General features: G+C 33.5%; 2 protein-coding genes across 5 annotated transcripts in view; one reads left to right on the forward strand and one right to left on the reverse strand.

Moving 5' to 3' along the window:
- Positions 1-27,217, forward strand: part of ubxn10 (UBX domain protein 10) — a 265,348-nt gene that overhangs the window by 139,800 nt on the left and 98,331 nt on the right. The gene's annotated exons all lie outside the window — the stretch shown is intronic.
- acap3a (ArfGAP with coiled-coil, ankyrin repeat and PH domains 3a) overlaps positions 1-27,217 on the reverse strand; it is a 112,137-nt gene that overhangs the window by 54,165 nt on the left and 30,755 nt on the right. For all 4 annotated transcript variants that reach the window (XM_062052673.1, XM_062052672.1, XM_062052671.1 and 1 more), the window contains exons 2-4: positions 11,910-11,967; positions 9,928-10,047; positions 7,662-7,715 (exon numbers count right to left, since the gene is read on the reverse strand). In XM_062052673.1, coding sequence (XP_061908657.1) covers positions 7,662-7,715; positions 9,928-10,047; positions 11,910-11,967 — 232 coding nt within the window. The remainder of the gene's footprint in view (positions 1-7,661; positions 7,716-9,927; positions 10,048-11,909; positions 11,968-27,217) is intronic.

The raw sequence follows: 27,217 nt of genomic DNA on the forward strand, positions 1-27,217 counted from the left end.
TATATGTACATACATATATATACATATATGTGTGTACATATACTGTATATATATTATATATATATATATGTATATATATATATATATATATATATTATATATATGTATATGTAATATTTATATATATATAAAATACATAAATATATATATGTATGTATGTGTATTTATATATATATACTGTATATATTATATATGTATGTATGCGTCTATACATATATATTTACACACACACACACGCACGCACGCACGCACGCACGCACGCACACGCGCGCGCACACACACACACACACACACACACACACACACACACACACACACACACACACACACATACACACACACACACACACACACACATCATCTTTTGGCCCCTGGCCATATTGTTTTAGCCCAATGTGGTCCCAAAGTCACTTAGACGTCGTAGGTCCCTCACAACAGTGTCACATTAAGGTTAGCATCGTAGCTACGCCTGCTAAAGTGCTAACATAACACTCACGTTTCAACAGCAACGCCATGCTCGGTTCGCATATTTGCCAAAGAAAAACAAAATGATCAAAACTACAGGATTTATATTAAGACGTGTAGAGAAGCCTGCTTTTTTTTTGTATTATTAGGTTATATTAGGTTATTATTGGTGGGTTTCATGAGGTATTCATGATAAATGCTTCCTCCCACCCACCCTGTGTCAGAAGTTCAGAACGACCTCATTGTTAATGGATGTTCCCACACACATGTCAATAATTGATGGCGTGTTCCTGTGGACTTTTCTGCTTCATGAAGCCACGGCCTGCTTCTCGGGGGCGGCCATGATGGATCTATTTGTGTTTAAACGCAAGACCATGAAAGATGTTTATTCATGAACAATGTAGTAATATAACGAACAATTGCGAAATCAATGCCAATATATTTAATTTATCTTCATTGTTTAACGTACATTTAGTCTAAATGTCCAATAGGGTAGTTTATTATTTTTACATTCTTTGTTATGATAATTATTTGTTTTAATTTAAAAACAAATAATACCCCAAAAATATAAATTACATAAATGTTCATTAAATGAATGAACAAATTATATAAATGAAAATGTTATTACATACATTAATAAAAAGTTCATAAAGTAAATAAAGGTTATTCAATAATTAGGTAATAAATTATAAAAATAAAACATTAAAATAAATATATAGATACAGTTTATTCAATAAATATAATTACTTTTGAAGTCATTAAATATCATAAAATATATTTTTGTAAAATGCCACTAGATTTACAATAGATAACTAAAAATGTATGATAAAAAGACAAATACTCATGAAATAATTGACATTTTTTCCCCCCATTTAAAGGACACTTTCATGAATTATTTCACATTTAAATTAACGTACATTTAGTCTAAATGTCCAATAGTGTAGTAAATTATTTTTTACATGATTTATTATAATAATTATTTGTCTTAATTTAAGAACAAACAATACAAAATATAAAATACATAAATGTTCATTAAATAAATGAGCACGTCATTAATTATATAAATGAAAAGGTCCTTACATATACTAATAGAATGTTCATCAAATAAATAAAGGTTATTAAATAATAAGGTAAACATGTATATGAATACAACATTACATTAAATATATATATACAGTTTATTCAATAAATGTAATTAAATATATACACACACATATAATATATATATATATATATATATATATATATATATATATATATATATATATATATATATATATATATATATATTTTTTTTTTTAAATTTTTTAAATGCCATATTTACAATAAATAATTAAAAAGTCATGATTAAAAAGATAAAAAGTAATGAAATAAGACTTTTTTTCCATTTAATGGACAATTTAATGAATTATTTCACATTTAAATCAACATACATTTAGTCTAAATGTCCAATAGTGTAGTTTATTATTTTTACATTATTTAAAAAAAAAAAAAGATGTGTCTTAATTCGTCTTAATTTATTTATTCATAAAATAAATAAAGGTTATTAAATAATGAGGTAATAAAGTATAGGAATACAACATTAAATTAAAATATAAAGTTTATTCAATAATTGTAATTACTTTTCAAGTAATTAAATATCATTAAATATATACATATACATATATATATATATATATATATATATATATATATATATATATATATATATATATATATATATATATATATATATATATATATATATATATATACATACATACACACACACACACACACACATATTATATATTTATATATATATATGTTTAAATGTCATATTTACAACAGATGATTAAAAAGATAAAAGGTCATGAAATAATGGACATTTTGTTTCTATTTAATGGACAATTTAATTAATTATTTCACATTTAAATTGACATACATTTAGTCTATATGTCCAATAGGGTAGTTTATTATTTTTACATGATTTTAAAAAAAAAAAAAAAAAAAAAAAAAAAATTCTTCATTTGTCTATTCATAAAATAAATAAAATGTTATGAAATAATAAGGTAATAAAGTATAGAAATGCAACATTAAATTGAATATATAAATACAGTTTATTCAATAAATGTAATTAATTTTCAAGTAATTAAATATCATTAAATATATATTTTTTTAATGTAATTATATTTACAATAAATTATTAAAAAGTCATGATTAAAAAGATAAAAAGTCATGAAATAAATTACATATTTTTTTCCATTTAAAGGACAATTTAAGGAATTATTTCACATTTAAATTAACATACATTGGGGACGGCGTGGCGAAGTTGGTAGAGTGGCCGTGCTAGCAATCGGAGGGTTGCTGGTTACTGGGGTTCAATCCCCACCTTCTACCATCCTAGTCACGTCCGTTGTGTCCTTGGGCAAGACACTTCACCCTTGCTCCTGATGGCTGCTGGTAGCGCCTTGCATGGCAGCTCCCTCCATCAGTGTGTGAATGTGTGTGTGAATGGGTGAATGTGGAAATACTGTCAAAGCGCTTTGAGTACCTTGAAGGTAGAAAAGCGCTATACAAGTATAACCCATAACCCATACATATAGTCCAGGGGTCGGCAACCTTTACCACTCAAAGAGCCATTTTGGAAAGTTTCACAAATTAAAGAAAACAATGGGAGTCACAAAAAATTTTGAAAATTTAAAATGAAAAACACCACATACAAAGCTTAAATTGCTTTGCGCTATGTTAACCAGGGTCTCTGACACACGCACCGGCACGCATCTCTATATGGAAATTTAATGTTAGTGCTTTTAATTGAATGGCGCTTGATAGCGTCTTTCTTGCCAACCCTCTCATTTTTTCCGGGAGACCCCCGAATATCGGGGCGTGATGGCACTGCTTTAGCGCCCTCTACAGCCTGCCCAAACAGCGTACCTGCTTGGCCACATGTAGAATGCAGCTTTTGCTTGCCCACGTAAGTGCCAGCAAGGCATACTTGTTCAACAGCCACACAGCTTACACTGACGGTAGTCGTACAAAAACAACTTTAACACTGTTACGTTACAAATAAGCGCCACACTTTGAACCCACACCAAAAAAGAATGACAAACACATTTCTGGAGAACATCTGCACTGTAACACAACATAAACACAACACAACAAATACCCAGAATCCCATGCAGCCCTAACTCTTCCGCTCAACCGCCGCACGGAGGGGGGGGGGGGGGGGTTGATGTGTGGGGGGGTTTGGTGGTAGCGGGGGTGTATAATGTAGACCGGAAGAGTTAGGGCTGCATGGGATTCTGGGTATTTGTTGTGTTGTGTTACGGTGCGGATGTTCTCCAGAAATGTGTTTGTCATTCTTTTTTGGTGTGGGTTCACAGTGTGGCGCATATTTGTAACGTAACAGTGTTAAAGTTGTTTTTGTATGACTACCGTCAGTGTAAGCTGTGTGGCTGTTGACCAAGTATGCTTTGGTGTCTCCTACATGTGCAAGTAAAAGCAACATATAACATGTGGCCGGGCTGGCACGCTGTTTGTAAATGCTATAGGGTACAATTAATGCAGTGCCATTAGGGCACGCCCTTGATTAAGTCATTAGAGTGAAAATAGGATAATATTTGCCCTGGGAGATTTCTAGGAGAGGCAGTCTCCTGGGAAAATCGGGGGGGTCGTTAAGTATACTGGGAAAACCGGGAGGGTCGGCAAGTATGCAGCTGAGCCGCATCAGAGTGGTCAAAGAGCCGCATGCGGCTCCGGAGCCGCGGGTTGCCGACCCCTGATATAGTCTAAATGTCCAATATTGTAGTTGATTATTTTTCATGATTTTTTTGTAATAATTATAGGTCTTAATTTGTTTTAATTTATTTATTCATAAAATAAATAAAGGTTATTAAATAATAAGGTAATAAAGTATAGAAATACAACATTAAATTGAATATATAAACACAGTTTATTCAATAAATATAATTACTTTTAAAGTAATTGACTATCCATCCATCCATTTTCTACCGCTTGTCCCTTTCGGGGTCGCGGGGGTTGCTGAGATATCATTACATTAATTTTTTCTAAATGCGATACAATAAATAAATAAAAAGTAATGATTAAAAAAATGAAAAGTCATAAAAATAAGTGACATTTTTTTCCATTTAAAGGACAATTTATGGAATTATTTCACATTTAAATTAACATTACATCTAGTCTAAATGTCCAATAGAGTAGTTTATTATTTTTACATGATTTTAAAAAAATAATTATATGTCTTAATTTGTCTTAATTTATTTATTCATCAAATAAAAGTTATTAAATAATAAGGTAATAAAGTATATAAATACATTACATTGAATATATACATAAAGTTTATTCAATAAATGTAATTACTTTTGAAGTAATTAAATATCATTACATGTATTTTTTAAATGCCATTACATATACAATAAAAAGTCATGATAAAAGATAAAAAGTTTGTTTTTTTTCCATTTAAAGCAGTGGGGGGGGGGGGGGGGGGGGGGGGGGGGGGGGGTATTTAAAAAAAATATATATATATATATATATTTTTTTTTTACATAAATAAATACAATCATGTGTGCTTACGGACTGTATCCCTGCAGACTGTATTGATCTATATTGATATAGAATGTATATATTGTGTTTTTTATGTTGATTTCATTTTAAAAAAAAAAAAAAAAAAAAAAAATTTTTTTTTTTTTTTTTTTTAAATTCTTGTACGGTGCCAATCGGTGGCCCGGTACCAATCGGTGGTTGGGTACCACTGATTTAAAGGACACTTTTGTGAGTTATTTCACATTTAAATGGTGTATTGAAATACCAGATATGTATTTATTTTGGCAGAGTGTCAGGCTTGTAAGTATAAATAAAAACTAGATTGCAGCATGTGAGACCACACACATTATTTATGGAGAGGAGTGCTCTCCAAGTGCATGTTTCTTCATGATTTATTTATCCATTTTTCATTTCGACAATGTTGTATCGCAATCGCCAGCCAGCCGGGGAACAACCATGGCCCTGTTTTATTCATCGGAACACTTCAAAGTTCAAAGGTGATCATACTGTACATTATACAGGATCATAAACAATCGGAGGTTCACTTTTTCTATGCAATGTTTGCCTCGCCGATATCAGGCATTGGTCCCATATCAGCAGGAAACAAAAACAGTATCGGATTATGTCTAAACTTTCCAATATCAGCTCCGATACAAGCAGTCCTGCAGCTTTGAACCGATACGGTACTAATTCCCGGGATCAATACCGGGAATTAGTACTTGTATTATTGTTGTACCGATACCAATATTATGGTACCGGTACCAAAAATGTATTTAGATACTTTTCGGTACTTTTCTAAATAAAAGGGGACCACAAAAAATGTCATTATTGTCTTTATTTTAACGAAAAATCTTAGGGTACATTAAACATATGTTTATTATTGCAATTAAGTCCTTAAATAAAATAGTGAACATACTAGACAACTTGTCTTTTAGTAGTAAGTAAACAAACAAAGACTCCTAATTAGTCTGCTGACGTATGCAGTAACATATTGTGTCATTTATCATTCTATTATTTTGTCAACATTATAAAGGACAAGCTGTATAAATTGATTATTAATCTACTTGTTCATTTACTGTTAATATCTGCTTACTTTCTGTTTTAACATGTTCTATCTACTCTTCTGTTAAAATGTAATAATCACTTATTCTTCTGTTGTTTGATACTTTAAATTAGTTTTGGATGATACCTCACATTTAGGTATCGATCTGATACCAAGTAGTTACAGGGTAATACATTGGTCATATTCAAAGTCCTCATGTGTCCAGGAACGTATTTACTGAGTTTATAAACACAATATGAATTTTTTTGAAAAGGACAAAAGATTTTGTGACGATAAAAAATATTGATGTAATCATGGTATTATCAACTAGATACGCTATTGTACTTGGTATCATTACAGTGGATGTCAGGTGTAGATCCGCCCATGGCATTTGTTTACATTGTGACGCCGGTGAGCCATTGTATCCTCCTACGGTGTGTAGTGAAGCATGTTTAGCTATTCCTTGTCCTCCAGTGATAATGGTACGTGCAAGAAACATACTTTATTTGTGGCCACGGAGGCGAGGATTAGTGATTTAGAAGTAGCTAAAACACTGTGGATGGACGTTAGCTGCTAGCTAGCTAGCCATGTCTTAAAGCACCTCTTCCTGAGGGCGTTTCAGTGTTATAACTTCACCTTTATCTTTAGTTTTGAAGCCAAAATGCGTCCGTTCTCCCTTTTCTGTCTACACACTGTGTCTGCTTGTAAGTACTCCGTGTGCGTGCGCTGCCAAACATGCTCCTCTGCTCGTAAAACCAGCAATGACGACGACGGGGGTGGCGGGGTGCTGGAGGACCAGTACTTTTTAGAGGCGGTATAGTACCGAATATGATTCATTAGTATTACCCGTATACCCTACAACCCTTATCTTATCATATGAAATATAACTTACTTCAATAATTATTATTATTAAATTTTTACTATTATTTATTTATTTATTTTTATTGTGATTACTTATGGAGTTTATTGTGAATAAATTGTGAACAGGAAGTGAACAAAAAGTTTTAGCAACTGTTGTGTAAAGAAAAGGGGTAGGATTAAATAAGCTCTGGTTCTTCCTACTCCTTTTCGAACATGTTGAAAAGAGAAACTGGAAATTGTGATGTATCATGTTGTATGCTTGCATGTTCGAAATAAACTCAAACTCAAACTCAAACCCTAATATGTATATTTAACAACTCTCAGTAAGTTAGATATAATTATTAAATACCATTAAAATCAAGAGTAAGATGACTAATTCTGAGTTGATATTTGAGTGGAAAAGTTGGGCCCTGAGGTCAGAAAGGTTGGGCTTTAGCCCCCCTCGTGGTACAAAAGCATCAGTACCTGTAATGGAACAACCAAAAATAATACGAGTATGATCCACGCTGGTATCGCATTGGCTCAATTTGCGGATTTTCACACAAACCAAACCAGGAGGTTGACCACAGCCACCGCGCTGATTAAAGACCCCGCTGGTTATTTGCGTTTGTCGACCACGCCCCCCTGTGCCTGAATGAATGTTTGCAGTAAGATATCGCTCATATACTTGCTCGATATTACGCGGCGATAAAAACACATCCAGCATTGAAGCCTCCGAGGGGGGCTAAGGAACCATGTGAGGACGCACCATGTGGTAGTTGATGATCTCCTGCAGACTTTCTCCACACTTCTCCAAGCACTCCTGCAAGGAAACACACACTGTTAGCCTCCAAGATGGAAAAACATCCTGCCTAAAAATAAACATCTGCTAAGCTAAAAATAAGCTCAACTTGCTGTCGTGGGCTTTTTTTTTTTTTTTTTTTATGCCGTGTTTGGGGGAGACAGAACAAAAACTGCACATTGTTGTTTTTCCTTGCTTTTACAGTGGAAAATGTGACTTTAATAGGAAAAGTCACCATGAGCCACAAAGCCAAGAGAGCTTTTTAAATTGCTTTCACTGTTTGGAATCGAGCCTTTCCTCCCGTTGGAAAAAAATGACATCAAAGAGAATAAAAAGACAATAAAAGACAGCGTATCTTGGCAAAACATTTATTTTTGTGTGTAGATTTAAAAAAACAAAAAACATATATATTATTGAGGGTCAAATGGGACAGAAAAAAGTAAATCTTTAAATAATTACTTAAATGTGTCCTTAATTAGTTAACATTCCAATTAAATAAATGTTATTAAATGTGTCCTCGATTAATTGTATGTAAATCAATATTTTTTATATCAACTATATAATTAATTAAATCAATATTTAATGATTTACTTCACAATTTAATATTTTTTAAAATGTTTTAATTATTGATTTGATTAATTATTCAAATCATTTCATGAACCTGTGTGGCAGCTTTATGAATGTATTTTATATGTCAAACTCAGCCTTCAAAGTCAGTGGGATATTAAAAAAAATATTACTAAATGAGTCTTTAATTAATATAAATCTAATTATTTATTTAATAATATAAGTAATTATTTCAAAAAAATATTATTTACTTCACAATTTAATTAATCATTTTATGTTTTAATTATTTGTTGACTTGATTAATTATTTAGTTTTATTGTTTACGTTAAATAACTGCCTATTGAAATATTGTCCACTTTATTTGTATGGAGATTTTTTTTTAAAAATATTATGGAGGGTCAAATGGGACAGAAGAAAGTAAATAAATATATATTTAAATAATTACTTAAATGTGTCAATAATTGGTCAACATTTCAATTAAATAAATGTTAATACATGTGTCCTCAATTAATTGTAGATAAATCATATTTTTTAATCATTTACATAAATAATTAAATCAATATTTTTTATGTTTTAATTATTGATTTGATTGATTACGCAATCATTTCATGAACCTGTGTGGCGGCTTTATGAATTTTTTTGGTGAAAAATAATATTATTAAATTAGTCTTTAATTAATTTGATATAAATCAAAATTGTATTTAACAATATCTCAAAAAAAATATTATTTACTTCACAATTTAATGAATTATTTTAATTATTTGTTGACTTGATTAATTATTTCATGAACCTGTGTGTCATCTTCATGAATTCACTTTATCTGTCAAACTCAGCCTTCAAAGTCATTGGGAATTAAAAAAATATATATATTAAATGTGTCCTTAATTAATTTGATATAAATCAAATTATTTATTTAACAATTTAATGAATTATTTCAATATTTAATTATTTTCTGTTTAAATTATTTCACAACATAATTAATGAATCAGGCATCAGACTAGTCATGTTAGCCCCGCCCACTGACTTAAAGCAACTGAAGCGCTCGCACACATCTTCACGCAACAACTAACTAAATCAAACAAAAAAAATGTAATATTGAAATAATTAATGAAACAGTAAAAACAAATAAATACAATTTTACATTAAACTACAAGGACATTTATAAACACATTTATTTATTGAATTCCAATTTCAAATAATTGCTGACACATTTAAGATAACATTTATTTATTTATTCTGTCCCATTTAACCTTACACACAATATAAGTTATATGAGGTAAAATAATCATCTTATTTTAGTCTTTGTTAAATGTTTAACCCCTCGAGGTCAACAAAATAAATTGGTACCAAAAACAAATCAAATGAGCAACTATGTATTAATGAATATATAAATATACACACATATATATATGCTATTTTTCATTTTTAATATATACTGTATATATACCTACACATTTATTTATTAGAATTTTTAATATATACTGTATATATGCATACATTTATATGTATATATATTTATTTGTATTATAAATATACACAGTATATATATATATATATATATATACACATGTACACACATACATATAATACACACATACATATGTATACATATATACACACATATATAAAAAAAAAATTTTTTTTTGATGAAGTTGATAAGACTCACCGACATCATTCCATCCTTCTTGCACTGCTGGGAGAGATCGCGGATGCCGTTGACGAAGAGCTTGTTGGCCCCGACGTACGCTTTGCCGGCTTCTATCATGCCGCCGCATAGCTTCACCAGCTGTGTGGGGGACAGACACACGAAGACACAGTTTGACCCCGGAACAGATTGCTTCTTTTCCTGCTTTTGTAATCAAGGGCGTCAAACTGAATGGCACAGGGGGCCGACGTTTCAAAGGTCCGAACTGGATGAATTAAATAATGAGGGAAAGTCCTTTGCATTAACGGGCTAAAGACACACCTTTTTAATCAGGCTATTCATCTGGTGGTTTTTGGTGTTATTTAGTATATGGATTTTTTTAGTTGTTTGTTGTAGTGTTTTGTGCTGTATATATATATATATATATATATATATATATATATATATTATATATATATATATATATATATATATATATATATATATATATATATTATATTAGATATACAGCTGTATATATATATATATATATATATAGAGGTTATATATATTATAGTATATATATATACACTGTATATATATATATAATATATATATAACACACACACGTATATCTATAATATATATACATATGATCTATATATATACCATATATATGTATATCTATACAGATATATACATATATATTATATATATATATATATATATATATATTATATATATATATATATATATATATATATCTATATATATATATATATAAATATAAACATACACACACACACGTATATCTATATATATATACATATATCTATATATATCCACATATATATGTATAATCTATATACAGATATATATATATATAATATATATATTTATATATATATATAAAAATATATATATATAACTATATATATATATACTATACTAACACTCTATACTCACTACTCACTACACAACTAACTCACACCGAGTGTTCAATCACGCATATTTTTTTTTAATCAGGCATGGTTGTTTCGTTGGCATTGATAATATATATATAATTATATATATACATGTACGTATGTATGTGTATTTATATACGTATATTTATATACACACATATGCCTGTATATATATATACATATGTATGTGTATTTATATACGTATATATTTAAACGTATATAAATTATATATATATATGGACTTTCACAATATTATGTCAGACCCACTCGACATCCATTGCTTTCGGTCTCCCCTAGACAGGGGGGGGTTACCCACATATGCGGTCCTCTCCAAGGTTTCTCATAGTCATTCACACCGACGTCCCACTGGGGTGAGTTTTTCCTTGCCCGTATGTGGGCTCTGTACCGAGGAGGATGTCGTTGTGGCTTGTGCAGCCCTTTGAGACACTTGTGATTTAGGGCTATATAATAAACATTGATTGATTGATTGATATATATATATATATATATATATATATATATATATATATATATATATATATATATACATATACATATATATATATATATATATATATATATACATATATATATATATATATATATATATATATATATATATATATATATATATATATATGTATATATGCATATATATATATATATATGCATATATATATATATATATATGCATATATATATATATATATATATATATATATATATATGTATATATACATTGCAAATTTGGCCTGCTCCAAGCATTCTCCACCATGTACTTGAGCCGTAGCTGAGTCTGAAACCGGACGTGACGTCACTTATCGAAATAGTTTGATTTTACGTGAATAGGTACAGGTAGTCCCCGGCAGAATTGGGTTAGTACCTGTAAAAGTAAATAATTCAGTACCCATACATTTGGTGTGAAAGGTATCCAATTATTGCCTGCCTACTAAATAGACACCCTGGCCATATTATTTATTTAGAGCATTCACAATACTTGAAATTCTCCTATTTCTTTCATTCAAATAAAAAAACGTACAAAGATAAATGCAAGAGTACCTTGTCGAGTTTTGCCTCGATCTCCACAACCTCGCTCTCCACCTCCTCGATGTTTGCCCTGGGGAAGAAAAGCATCACACTGTCCATTAGCGTCCCTCCTGTCACTTTTTGCTCCACGCTTCCCACGTTCCCCCAAAGCACCGCAGCACAACGAGTCTTCAGGGTCAACTTGCTGGAGCCCGCGAGCCGAGAGGTCGGGACTTGAGGGAGCGAGACCGTCAAAACAAACAAACAAAGTGGGACGATACACGGCGTGGGCAAAGTGGACTTGGCCCGCCACTGAATTCCACGGCGTCAGCGCCACCGGAGATTCCACACCCCAAAGCATCTGGAGTCTGGAGCACTCCCACACATTCTCATGTCTTCAAAGAATGAATGGACACTAGGGATGGCCGATGCGGCTGAAAACTATCACCATATAAGTGTTTCATATTGGTCCATAACAATAATTATTGGTATTTTTTACAACCTATTAGCAGAAGAAAAATATATTTAATTTAAGTAACATTTTTACACCTTCATAACAATATGTAATATGTACAATATACACAATGCAAGTGTATATACCTGTATATAATGTAGTAACAGACACCTTCATAACAATATGTAATATCTACAATAAACACACTGCAAGTACATATATAATGTAATAACAGACACCTTCATAACAATATGTAATATGTACGATATTCACACTGCAAGTATATATATAATGTAGTAACAGACACCTTCATAACAATATGTAATATGCACAATATACACACTGCAAGTATATATATAATGTAGTAACAGACACCTTCAAAACAATATGTAATATGCACAATATACACACTGCAAGTATATATATAATGTAGTAACAGACACCTTCATAACAATATGTAATATCTACAATAAACACACTGCAAGTACATATATAATGTAATAACAGACACCTTCATAACAATATGTAATATGTACGATATTCACACTGCAAGTATATATATAATGTAGTAACAGACACCTTCATAACAATATGTAATATGCACAATATACACACTGCAAGTATATATATAATGTAGTAACAGACACCTTCAAAACAATATGTAATATGCACAATATACACACTGCAAGTATATATATAATGTAGTAACAGACACCTTCATAACAATATGTAATATGTACGATATTCACACTGCAAGTATATATATAATGTAGTAACAGACACCTTCATAACAATATGTAATATGTACAATATACACACTGCAAGTATATATATAATGTAGTAACAGACACCTTCATAACAATATGTAATATGTACAATATACACACTGCAAGTATATATCTAATGTAGTAACAGACACCTTCATAACAATATGTAATATGTACAATATACACACTGCAAGTATATATCTAATGTAGTAACAGACACCTTCATAACAATATGTAATATGTTTTATGTACACACTGCAAGTATATATATATAATGTAGTAAAAGACACCTTCATAATATGTAATATGTACAATATACACACTGCAAGTATATATATAATGTAGTAACAGACACCTTTATAACAATATGTAATTTGTACAATATACACACTACAAGTATATATATAATGTAGTAACAGACACCTTCATAACAATATGTAATATGTTTTATGTCCACACTGCAAGTATATATATAATGTAGTAACAGACACCTTCATAATATGTAATATGTACAATATACACACTGCAAGTATATATATAAGGAAGCAACAGACACCTTCATAACAATATAAAATATGTACAATAGACACACTGCATGCATATATATATATATATATATATATATATATATATATATATATATATATATATATATATATATATATATATATATATATATATATATATAATGTGGTAACAGACACATTCATAACAATATGTAATATGTACAATATACTCACTGCAAGTATATATATAATGTAGTAACAGACACCTTCAAAACAATATGTAATATGTACAATTTACACACTGCAAGTATATATATAATGTAGTAACAGACACCTTCATAACAATATGTAATATATACAATATACACACTGTAAGTATATATACTGTATAAGGTAGTAACAGACACCTTCATAACAATATAAAATATGTACAATAGACACACTGCATGTATATATATATATATATATATATATATATATATATATATATATATATATATATATATATATATATATATATATATATATATATATACACACACTGCAAGTATATATATAATGTAGTAACAGACACCTTCATAACAATATGTAATATGTACAATATACACACTGTAAGTATATATATAATGTAGTAACAGACACCTTCATAACAATATGTAATATATACAATATTTACCCGATTTTTATTATTTTAAACATTGATTTCTTCTGCACATTTATTTCCGTTTTCATAGCAGCGCACTTCCAACTTCTGGCAAGAAATGCGTGTTCCTACTTCCGGAAACAAACGCGAGTGTGTTGTAATCATGGCAGACTTGGCAACATACAACGAAGACAACTATTTTTGGACAAATGAGGATTCACAACTTTATCTTTTTGAGGCTGAAAATACGGAGGATGAACTGCTGCTTCTAGAAGCGAGCACAAAGGAAGGGTGAGACGTTTGAACAGACGGAAGCCGACCGAGACAGTGAGGTCGGTGTGACACCTACCTGTAAATGTAGAATTGGAAGCCAAGCTATTTCGACATATATGGAGTGCTTACCCAAATAAACTGGAAAAAAAATTCCCCGGCCACAATTGCCCATCGAGTGAGTCACTATAATATTGATCATGATCCACACAACACGTCATGCATGTTATTACAACTACAATACTTACACTGTCTGGCTAGCTGTGCTCCCATTAGCTGCATTGCTAGCTACCAGGAACAAGCTGATGTGTACATGTTAGACGCCAAAAAAACTCTGTTAATAATAAAATTAAAAACATTTCCCTCTGACTTGATAATACCTGTGCTGTATCGTGCTCGTCATTCTTTTTTCCTACACTTCTGAGTATTATTTGCAAGTATGCATTCATTTCAGCTTGTCCTTGTAGTCAGGAAGTAGTCTTTGCCATTAAGTTGAATGTTCCAGTCTAGTCTACAAAGTGTTAAAACTGTAAGTAATGTACCTATTACCAGTGTTGGTCATAAAAGCATCATATTACAACGGCGTTACTGTTACTTTTAGTAGTTACGAGTAATCTAATTAGTTACTTTTAGGTCAGTTACAAAGCCGTCAGCGATAGCTTGATGTAACATGGCGCGCTACTTTTGATGTGGTTTTACGTCGACAACAAGACAGCGTCATAAGTGCAGCAAGTTCAGTGCAGGAAATATCTTTTTACTCGTGAAAGCAACAAGCAGTATCACACTAAAATTAACTTGATATCAAACAGGAAGAGGCAACATCACACAGTAAACAACGCAACATTTAAATACACGCAGACACACACACACACACACACACACACACACACACACACACACACACACACACACACACACACACACACACACACACACACACACCTCATACTACTACGAGGGAATAATGAACAACAAATCAAAGAAGTGACAAAACTGCCATCCAAACAATACCCCGTTTGTTGACAAGAAAGAGATGACAGCCATGGAAGCACATTCAATCTCTTTACTAAGCAGAGGTAACACACTCCCACTACTACGGAGGAATAATGAACAACAAATCAAAGGAGTGACAACCTTGGCATCCAAACAATACCCCGTTTGTTGACAGGAAAGAGATGACAGCCATGGAAGCACATTCAATCTCTTTATTTAGTAGAGGTAAAACACTCCTACTCCTGCAAGGAAATAATGAACAACAAATCAAAGGAGTGACAAACTTGGCATCCAAACAATACCCCGTTTGTTGACACGAAAGAGATGACAGCCATGGAAGCACATTCAATCTCTTTGCTAAGCAGAGGTAACACACTCCTACTACTATGAGGCAATAATGAACAACAAATCAAAGAAGTGACAAACTTGGCATCCAAACAATACCCCGTTTGTTGACAAGAAAGAGATGACAGCCATGGAAGCACATTCAATCTCTTTGCTAAGCAGAGGTAACACACTCCTACTACTACGAGGGAATAATGAATAACAAATCAAAGAAGTGACAAACTTGGCATCCAAACAATACCCCGTTTGTTGACAAGAAAGAGATGACAGCCATGGAAGCACATTCAATCTCTTTGCTAAGCAGAGGTAACACACTCCTACTACTATGAGGCAATAATGAACAACAAACCAAAGAAGCGACAAACTTGGCATCCAAACAATACCCCGTTTGTTGACAGGAAAGAGATGACAGCCATGGAAGCACATTCAATGTCTTTACTAAGCAGAGGTAACACACTCCTACTACTACGAGGGAATAATGAATAACAAATCAAAGAACTGACAAACTTGCCATCCAAACGATACCCTGTTTGTTGACAAGAAGAGATGACAGCCACGGAAGCACATTCAATCTTTTTACTCAGCAGAGGTAACACAATCCGGTGAAAAGATTCAAAAGAGCCGGCGTCAAAGTGCACTGATAACTGCTAAAGTTAAAAAACACAGCTCCGTTGAAACGCTCGATGACGTCACACGTCACTAGGGGCCCTTTGCCTAGTAAAGTAACGAGTAACAATAATTAGGAGGTTTTGAAATCACCATAAAATCGCTAATGCTAATTGGTAGCATGGTCAGGGCATATCCAATGTAAGTTAGCGTCAAGCTAGCGCATTTCAAAAAGCGTAACCTTACTTTTGAGCGCTTTCTATCAGGCATGCTAGCTTTCTTGGCATTACAAGTTACAACATTGCTGAGAGCGGTTCCAACAGTAAATAGTTGTGAAGCACTGACCGAGAAGCAGTCCGGCTGAGTCCGCTACGTCTGCTTGTTTGCCCGCCGAGTGTTTGAGCCGGTGCAGAGTTTGTAACGGAACGCGACGTTACGTGCAACAAAGGTATCGAAATACGGCGCTGTTTGGTTTTACGTGAATCGGTACCTTGTATTATCGACAGAATTTGGAATAAATAAAAGAAGGTAAATTAAAGGTAAACACGGGTAGAAGATAAAACACAGTAAATTAAAGGTAAACAAGGGTAGAAGAAGGTAAATAAAATGTAAACAAAGATACAAGATGAAACAAGGTAAATAAAAAGTAAACAAAGATAGAAGATAAAAGAAGGTAAATACAAAGTAAACAAATATAGAAGATGAAAGAAGGTAAATAAAAGGTAAACAAGGATAGAATTTAAAAGACAGTAAATACAAGGTAAACAAGGGCAGAAGAAGGTAAATAAAAGGTAAACAAAGATAGAAGATAAAATAAGGTAATAAAAGGTAAACAAAGATAGAAGATAGAAGGTGAATAAAAGGTAAACACAGGTAGAAGATAAAAGAACGTAAATAAAAGGTAAACAAGGGTAGAAGATAAAAGAATGTAAATAAAAGGTAAACAAGCATAGAAGTTAAAGAAGGTAAAGAAAAGGTAAACACGGGTAGAAGATAAAAGAAGGTAAATAAAAAGTAAACATAGATAAAAGATAAAAGAAGGTAAATACAAAGTAAACAAATATAGAAAATGAAAGAAGGTAAATAAAAGGTAAACAAGGATAGAAGACAAAAGACAGTAAATATAAGGTAAACAAGGGTAGAAGAAGGTACATAAAAGGTAAACAAAGATAGAAGATAAAAGAAGGTAAATAAAAGGTAAACAAAGATAGAAGATAAAAGAAGGTGAAAAAAGGTAAACACGGGTAGAAGATAAAAGAATGTAAATAAAAGGTAAACAAAAATATAAGATAAAAGAAGGTAAATTAAAGGTAAACAAGGGTAGAAGATAAAATAATGTAAATAAAAGGTAAACAAGGATAGAAGATAAAAGAAGGTAAATACAAAGTAAACAAATATAGAAGATGAAAGAAGGTAAATAAAAGGTAAACAAGGGTAGAAGAAGGTAAATAAAAGGTAAACAAAGAGAAGATAAAAGAATGTAAATAAAAGGTAAACAAAGATAGACGATAAAAGAAGGTAAATAAAAGGTAAACAAAGATAGATGATAAAAGAAGGTAAATAAAAGGTAAACAAGGATAGAAGATAAAAGAAGGTAAATAAAGGTAAACAAGGATAGAAGATAAAAGAAGGTAAATGAAAGGTAAAGAAAGGAATACAGAAGGTAAAACAAGGTCAAAACAGGTAAATAAAAGGTAAATTAAATATAAGGTAAATACAGCGCTGTTTGGTTTTACGTGAATCGGTACATTGTAATATCCACGGAAATGCGATCGGTGCCTATAAAAGTACCAAGTGTTAGTACGCTTGGATCCGTCTACTCGTGATCAGGAGGGGCATACTCACAGGCGGGGTGTACTCACGGGGGAGGGGGGCATACTCACAAGGGGGGTGTACTCATAGGGGGGGGCTGTACTCACGGGGGGGGGGGGGTGTACTCACACCGGGCCATCCTAGCACATCCTTACAATCCCCCGTGTGCTCCTTTGCTGCAACTTCCGCTCTAATTGCAAACATTTCTATTGTGAAAGGTGGTGGCTATCATCAATTACTTGGGAATCTGAGGCCAGATGGGAGCACAAACGTGGAAGTCAAACATTGCTAAAACAGATGTGTGTGCACCAGCTGCTCAAACTGACCCCCCCCCCCCCAACACACACACTCCCTCAAGCTGTAAGCCCCGCCCCCACACCGCACGACTGTCCTGTCTCATCGCACACGCCTCACATCATTCATGCACACCACGCCTGGGGCCCGTCGTCACGGCAACCAGGGCTAAGTGGGCCGCAGAAAGGTCTGTGGCGTGGCGGCGAGTTGACCGCCAGCAGCCGAGTGGATGAACACCATCAGGGCCTCGTTAGGGAGTCCATTGAACCCTCGGGGGAGGGGAGGGGGGCAAAATGCTTTTAAAAAGGGACAATGGCAAAATTGGCCATGACACATGTGCGTGTCATTTTTAAAAAAGGAAAAAAAAGTTGATTTAAAGAAAAACCTTTGTCGTGTTATTAGTCACATTACTTCTTAGCGCTATTGCGAGTCATGACTAGGCTGGGCTGCACGCTTGTTCCGCACACTTCCACACCTCGCCTTTCCATACACTCTGCGGGCTTGTGGAAGTGCCCTGCATGTGTGGAACTATACTTGAACATTTACCCTGCTCTTCAAGCTTCCAATTACATCCTGTTGCTTCCAATAATGGTTTAATGAGGGTCCCTAATACAAATTATCGAGTCTGGACCGCATAAAGAAAGTAAAATAGAAGGTAAATACTGTAGAAGGTGAATTAAAGGTATAGGAAGGTGAAAAGGGTAGGTAGAAGGTACATTAAGGCAAATAAAAGGGAAAATAATACAAAAGTAAATCAAATACAACGTAAATAACAGGATAAAAGCTCAAATACAAGGTAAATAAATAGGAAAATAAATTAGGTGAAAGAAGGTAAATTATAATGTAAATGAAAGGCAAAAGAAGGTAAATACAAGGTAAAACAGGTATATAGAACGTAAACAACACGGTCAAAAAAGGGAAATGGAAGGTAAATAGAAGCTAAAAAAGGTCAAATAAGGCAAATAAAATGTAAAATAAATTACATAGAAGGTAAATTAAAGGTAAACAAAGATATAAGATAAAATGTAAACAAAAGGTAAGCAAAGATAAAAGAAGGTAAACAAAAGGTAAACAAAGGTAGAGGATAATAGAAAGTAAATAAAAAGTAAACATATATATAGAAGATAAAAAAGGTAAATAAAAAGGGTAGAAGATAAAAGAAGGTAAATAAAAGGTAAACAAAGATAGAAGATAAAAGAAGGTAAATAAACGGTAAACAAAGACAGAAGATAAAAGAAGGTAAATAAAAGGTAAAAAGGATAGAAGATAAAATAAGGTAAATACAAGGTAAACAAGGGTAGAAGATAAAAGAAGGTAAGTAAATGGTAAACAAAGATAGAAAATAGAAGGTAAATAAAAAGTAAACAAAGAGAAGATAAAATGGAGGTAAATAAAAGGTAAATAAATAAATAAAAGAAAATAATGTAAATAAAAGGTAAGCAAAGATAGAAGATAAAATAAGGTAAACAAAAGGTAAGCAAAGATAAAAGATAAACGAATGTAAATAAAAGAAAAAAAAGATAGACGTAATAGAAGGTAAATAAAAAAGTAAACACATATAGAAGATAAAATAAAGTAAATAAAATGTAAACAAAGATAGAAGATAAAAGAAGGTAAATAAACAGCAAACAAAGACAGAAGTTAAAAGAAGGTAAATAAAAAGTAAGCAAATATAGAAGATGAAAGAAGGTAAATAAAAGGTAAGCAAGGATAGAAGATAACATAAGGTAAATAAAAGGTACGCAAGGGTAGAAAATAAAAGAAGGTAAGTAAAAGGTAAACAAAGATAGAAAATAAAAGGTAAATAAAAAGTAAACGAAGATAGAAGATAAAAGAAGGTAAATGGTAAACAAAAAAAGAAAATAAAACAATGTAAATAAAAGGTAAGCGAAGATAAAAAGAAGGCAAATAAAAGGTAAGCAAAGATAGAAGAAGGTAAATAAAAGGGAAACAAAGATAGAAGATAAAAGAAGGTAAATAAAAGGTAAACAAAGGAATACAGAAGGTACAACAAGGTCCAAAAAGGTAAATAATGGTCAAATAAATTGAAAATAAAACAGGTGGAGAAGGTAAAACACATTTCAAAGATGATCAAAGAAAGTAAAAGAAGGTAAATTGAAGGTAATAAAAGTACAAAATGTTTTATTCCAACTCTGAAAGACACTTTGAGATATAAAGTGTGTTTGATCCATGAGTCATAGATGAGTCACATGATGCAGCACTAGTCAGGTCTGATCACTAATCAGGTCTGATGACAAATCAGGTCTGATGACTAATGAGGTCTGATCACTAATCAGGTCTGATGACTAATGAGGTCTGATCACTAATCAGCATGTGTGAACTTTTAGGAGGCCTGAGTGGGGACAAGACACCAGGGTCCTCCTGTCACGTGACCACTTCCTGTCACATGACCACTTCCTTTGTTTCTTGTGTCCTGGTTGAAGTGCATGAAGTGAAACACAAACCATCAAAGCTTGGCAAAAACTGCCCAAATATTTAGTGACTTATTCATTCATGGACTGACCAGAAGGTGGCGCCACCATCCCTCCTCCTGGGACACGCATACAGCAAACCGTGCGCCCCGTTTCTATAACAACGTACCTGTCCCCCCAACACACACACACACACACACACACACACACACACACACACACACACACACACACACACACACACACACACACACACACACACACACACACACACACACACACACACACACACACACACACACACACACACACATTTCCAAAACATCAGCCGCTAGCGCCCACAGCGCCACTAATTGCTAGAAAGCTGCTCATGCCCATAATGTTGCTAATTGCTAGCTAGCAGTTAGCACCCATTACGCCGCTGACCGCCAACTAGCAGCTAGCGCCCGTAGCACCACGAATCCCTAGCTAGCAGCTCGGGCCCATAACGCACCTAATCGTTAACAAGGAGCTAGTGCTTATAGCGCCGCCGATTGTAAGCTAGCGCCCATAGTGCCACCAATCGCTAGCTAGCAGCTAGAGCCCATAGCACCACTAACAGCTAGCTAGCAGCTAGTGCCCATAACATTGCTAACGGGTAACAACCAGATAGCGCCCATAGTGTCCCTTTAATCGCTAGCTAGCACCTTGAGCCCACAATGTTGCTTTAATCGCTAGCTAGCAGCTAGAGCCCATAGCACAACTAATAGCTAGCTAGCAGCTAGTGCCCAGGGCGTCACTTTAATCGCTAGCTAGCAGCTAGCCCCCCTAACACCACTAATAACTAGCTAAAAGCTGGTGCCCATACCACCGCTAATCGTTAACAAGCAGATAGCGCCCATGGTGTGACTTTAATCGCTAGCTAGCAGCTAGTGCCCATAACACGGCTCAGTGCTAACAGGTAACAAGCAGATAGCGCCCTTGGTGTCCCTTTAATCGCTAGTAAGCAGCTCGAGCCCACAATATTGCTTTAATCGCTAGCTAGCAGCTATCCCCCCTAGCACTACTAATAGCTAGCTAAAAATCTGGTGCCCATACCACCGCTAATCGTTAACAAGCATATAGCGCCCATGGTGTCGCTTTAATCGCTAGCTAGCAGCTAGAGCCCATAGCACCACTAACAGCTAGCAAGCAGCTAGTGCCCATAACACTGCTCAGTGCTAACGGGTAACAACCAGCTAGTGCCCATTGTGTCCCTTTAATCACTAGCAAGCAGCTCGAGCCCACAATGTTGCTTTAATTGCTAGCTAGCAGCTGGAGCCCATAGCACCACTAATAGCTAGCTAGCAGCTAGTGCCCATGGCGTCACTTTAATCGCTAGCTAGCAGCTAGCCCCCCTACCACCACTAATAGCTAGCTAGCACCTAGTGCTCAAGGCGTCACTTTAATCGCTAGCTAGCAGCTAGCCCCCCTAGCACCACTAATAGCTAGCTAAAAGCTGGTGCCCGTACCACCGCTAATCATTAACAAGCACATAGCGCCCATGGTGTCGCTTTAATCGCTAGCTAGCAGCTAGAGCCCGTAGCACCACTAATCGCTAGCTAGCAGCTAGTGCCCATGGCGTCTCATTAATCGCTAGCTAGCAGCTAGCCACCCTAGCACCACTAATAGCTAGCTAAAAGCTGGTGCCCGTACCACCGCTAATCATTAACAAGCACATAGCGCCCATGGTGTCGCTTTAATCGCTAGCTAGCAGCTAGAGCCCGTAGCACCACTAATCGCTAGCTAGCAGCTAGTGCCCATGGCGTCTCATTAATCGCTAGCTAGCAGCTAGCCACCCTAGCACCACTAATAGCTAGCTAAAATATGGTGCCCGTACCACCGCTAATCGTTAACAAGCAGATAGCGCCCATGGTGTCACTTTAATCGCTAGCTCGCAGCTAGAGCCCGTAGCACCACTAATCGCTAGCTAGCAGCTAGTGCCCATGGCGTCACTTTAATCGCTAGCTAGCAGCTAGAGCCCGTAGCACCACTAATAGCTAGCTAGCAGCTAGTGCCCATGGCATCACTTTAATCGCTAGCTAGCAGCTAGCACCACTAATAGCTAACTAAAATCTGGTGCCCGTACCACCGCTAATCGTTAACAAGCAGATAGCGCCCATGGTGTCACTTTAATCGCTAGCTCGCAGCTAGAGCCCGTAGCACCACTAATCGCTAGCTAGCAGCTAGTGCCCATGGCGTCACTTTAATCGCTAGCTAGCAGCTAGCCCCCCTAGCACCACTAATAGCTAGCTAAAATCTGGTGCCCGTACCACCGGTAATCGTTAACAAGCAGATAGCGCCCATGGTGTCACTTTAATCGCTAGCTAGCTGCTAGCGTCCAGAGCGCCGTTAATCGCCCGCTAGCTCAGACGTGTTTACATACAACAGGAAGTGAACCCAACATGACAATGACGACAATTATGGTCACCAAAATATTAACATCTTTACTGGATAGTAAACCCATGTGGCTGTACAAGCTGTACACTGACTACTCTAAAGTCCGCTGACAGAACAAAACTATGTCTGGAAGTTTGACATGCCTTTATGAATTACTGAACGTGTGATCAGCCAAATCATCTGCGAGTAAATCAGCCTCGTTACAATCTCACTGGCTGCGGGTCAAAGGGGCCGCCGCTTCTTATGCCGCCGGTTCCCAGGCCCGAAACATTCCCGCCTCGTAAATAAGAGAGCGCTCCTCCGCAGGAAGCCTCAAAGAAAAACGTGCATTATGACAAGATGGTCCGTATGCTGCAACCCTGGCAGAGGCTCAGGCAGATGGACTCGGGCCAGACCTGAGTCCAAAGCCTGCAAGGAACACAAAGTTCCTGTCTAACTCAGACCGGTCCAGGTCGCCATGCGCTCAGACGCAAACAGCTGATGACGAAGAGGACGTCTATAAAAAGATTCCCTAAAAAGGCAGACTTCTGTTACGCATCACTTCCTGCCGGCGGTCTGGAAGGTCCAGCTGCAAAAGTCCTGGACAGTCGTGACCTTGGTTTTGGTGATGAAGTCATCCCATAAACAACAACTCCTACTTGGACAGAAGAACAACAAGCAGCTGATACGGGAGTAGATTCACTCCCATATCTTTTTAATTCCAACTCTTTACAATTTTCAACAGCTTCAGACCAGGCTGGGCTGCACGCTTGTTCCGCACACTTCCACACTCTGCGGGCTTGTGGAAGTGCCATGCATGTGTGGAACTATACTTGAACATTTACCCTGCTCTTCAAGCTTCCAATTACTGTTCCTTCCAATAATGGTTTAATGAAGGTCACTGATACATTTTTTTGAGTCTAGGCCGCATTAAAGAAAGTAAAATAGAAGGTAAATACTGTAGAAGGTGAATTAAAGGTATAGGAAGGTGAAAAGGGTAGGTAGAAGGTACATTAAGGCAAATAAAAGGGAAAATAATAGAAAAGTAAATCAAATACAACGTAAATAACAGGTTAAAAAGCTCAAATACAAGGTAAATAAATAGTAAAAGAAATTAGGTGAAAGAAGGTAAACTATAATGTAAATGAAAGGCAAAATAAGGTAAATACAAGGTAAAACAGGTACATAGACGGTAAAACACGGTCAAAAAAGAGCAATGGAAGGTAACTAGAAGCTAAAAAAAAGGTCAAATAAGGCAAATAAAAAGTCAAATAAATTACATAGAAGGTAAATAAAAGGCAAACAAAGATATAAGACAAAATGTAAATAAAAAGGTGAGCAAAGATAAAAGAAGGTAAATAAAAGTTAAACAAAGGTAGAATATAATAGAAGGTAAATAAAAAGTAAACAAATATAGAAGATAAAAGATGGAAAATAAAAGGGTAGAAGATAAAAGAAGGCAAATAAAAGGCAAACAAAGATATAAGACAAAATGTAAATAAAAAGGTGAGCAAAGATAAAAGAAGGTAAATAAAAGTTAAACAAAGGTAGAAGATAATAGAAGGTAAATAAAAAGTAAACAAATATAGAAGATAAAAGAAGGCAAATAAAAGGTAAACAAGGGTAGAAGATAAACGAAGGTAAATAAACGGTAAACAAAGACAGAAGATAAAAGAAGGTAAATAAGAAGTAAACAATTATAGAAGATGAAAGAAGGTAAATAAAAAGAAAACAAGGATAGAATATACAATAAGGTAAATAAAAGGTAAACAAGGGTAGAAGATAAAAGAAGGTAAGTAAAAGGTAAAGAAAGATAGAAAATAAAAGAAGGTAAATAAAAAGTAAGCAAAGAAATTAGGTGAAAGAAGGTAAATCAAAGGTAAAAGAAGGTCAACTATAATGTAAATGAAAGGCAAAAGAAGGTAAATACAAGGTAAAACAGGTATATAGACGGTAAAACACGGTCAAAAAAGGGCGATGAAGGTAACTAGAAGCTAAAAAAGGTCAAATAAGGCAAATAAAAAGTAAAATAAATTACATAGAAGGTAAATAAAAGGTAAACAAAGATATAAGACAACATGTAAATAAAAGGTAAGCAAAGATGAAAGAAGGTAAATAAAAGGAAAACAACATTATGAGGGACAAACTGTAAAAAATTATTATTATTCTACTTGTTCATTTACTGTTAATATCTGCTTATTTTCTGTTTTAACATGTTCTATCTACACTTCTGTTAACATGTAATAATCACTTATTCTTCTCTTCTTTGATACTTTACATTAGTTTTGGATGATACCACACATTTAGATATCGATCCGAATACCAAGTCGTTACAGGATCATACATTGGTCATATTCAAAGTCCTCATGTGTATGTGGATGGATGGATGAATGGAAAAAAATAAAAATTTTAATAGTAAAAACAAACTATTTTCTGTTATGGGAAAAACACACTATGCAGTATTTAAAAAATTGTTGCAAATTGGGCAACTTTTAAATGGGGGGAAAAAATTATAGTAAAAAAAAAATTATGATTTGTGGAAAATGGAAAATAAAATAAAAATTTTTAACAGTAAAAAAAACAAAACAATTTTCTGGGTTTGGAAAAAACACAATATGCAATATTTTTTTTAAAAAATGTTGCAAAGTGGGCAACTTTTAAATTTAACTGATTTGTTGAAAATGGAAAACAATAATTATAGTAAAAAAAAAATTATGCTTTGTGAAAAATGGGAAAAAAATAAAATATTTAATAGTAAAAAAATAAAAAATAAACTATTTTCTGTTATGGGAAAACACAATATGCAATATTTTTAAAAAAAAGTGTTGCAAAGTGGGTAACTTTTAAATGTAACTGATTTGTCGAAAATGGGAAAAAAAATTACAGTAAAAAAAAAAAAGATGCTTTGTGAAAAATGGAAAAAAAAAAAAATTAATTGTAAAAAAATAAAAAATAAACTATTTTCTGTCACGGGAAAAACACAATATGCAATATTTTCAAAAAAAATGTGTTGCAAAGTGGGTGACTTTTAAATTTAACTGATTTGTCGAAAATGGGAGAAAAAAAAATTACAGTAAAAAAAAAATTATGCTTTGTGAAATATGGAAAAAAAAAAAATTTTAATAGTAAAAAAAAAGAAACAAAACTATTTTCTGTTATGGGAAAAACACAATATGCAATTTTTTCCAAAAAAAGTGTTGCAAAGTGGGCAACTTTTAAATTTAACTGATTTGTCGAAAATGGAAAACAAAAAATTATAGTAAAAAAAAATTATGATTTGTGAAAAATGGGAAAAAAATAAAAATTTTAATAGTAAAAACAAACTATTTTCTGTTATGGGAAAAACACACTATGCAGTATTTAAAAAAATGTTGCAAATTGGGCAAGTTTTAAATGGGGGGAAAAATTATAGTAAAAAAAAAATTATGATTTGTGGAAAATGGAAAAGAAAATACAATTTTTTAACAGTAAAAAAAACAAAACTATTTTCTGGGTTAGGAAAAAACACAATATGCAATATTTTTAAAAAAAAATGTTGCAAAGTGGGCAACTTTTAAATCTAACTGATTTGTTGAAAATGGAAAACAATAATTATAGTAAAAAAAAATGATGCTTTGTGAAAAATGGGAAAAAAATAAAATATTTAATAGTAAAAAAATAAAAAATAAACTATTTTCTGTTATGGGAAAACACAATATGCAATATTTAAAAAAAAAAGTGTTGCAAAGTGGGTAACTTTTAAATGTAACTGATTTGTCGAAAATGGGAAAAAAAATTACAGTAAAAAAAAAAAAGATGCTTTGTGAAAAATGGAAGAAAATA

The sequence above is a fragment of the Entelurus aequoreus genome, linkage group LG07 (assembly GCF_033978785.1).
Source record: "Entelurus aequoreus isolate RoL-2023_Sb linkage group LG07, RoL_Eaeq_v1.1, whole genome shotgun sequence".
NCBI lineage: Eukaryota > Metazoa > Chordata > Actinopteri > Syngnathiformes > Syngnathidae > Entelurus > Entelurus aequoreus.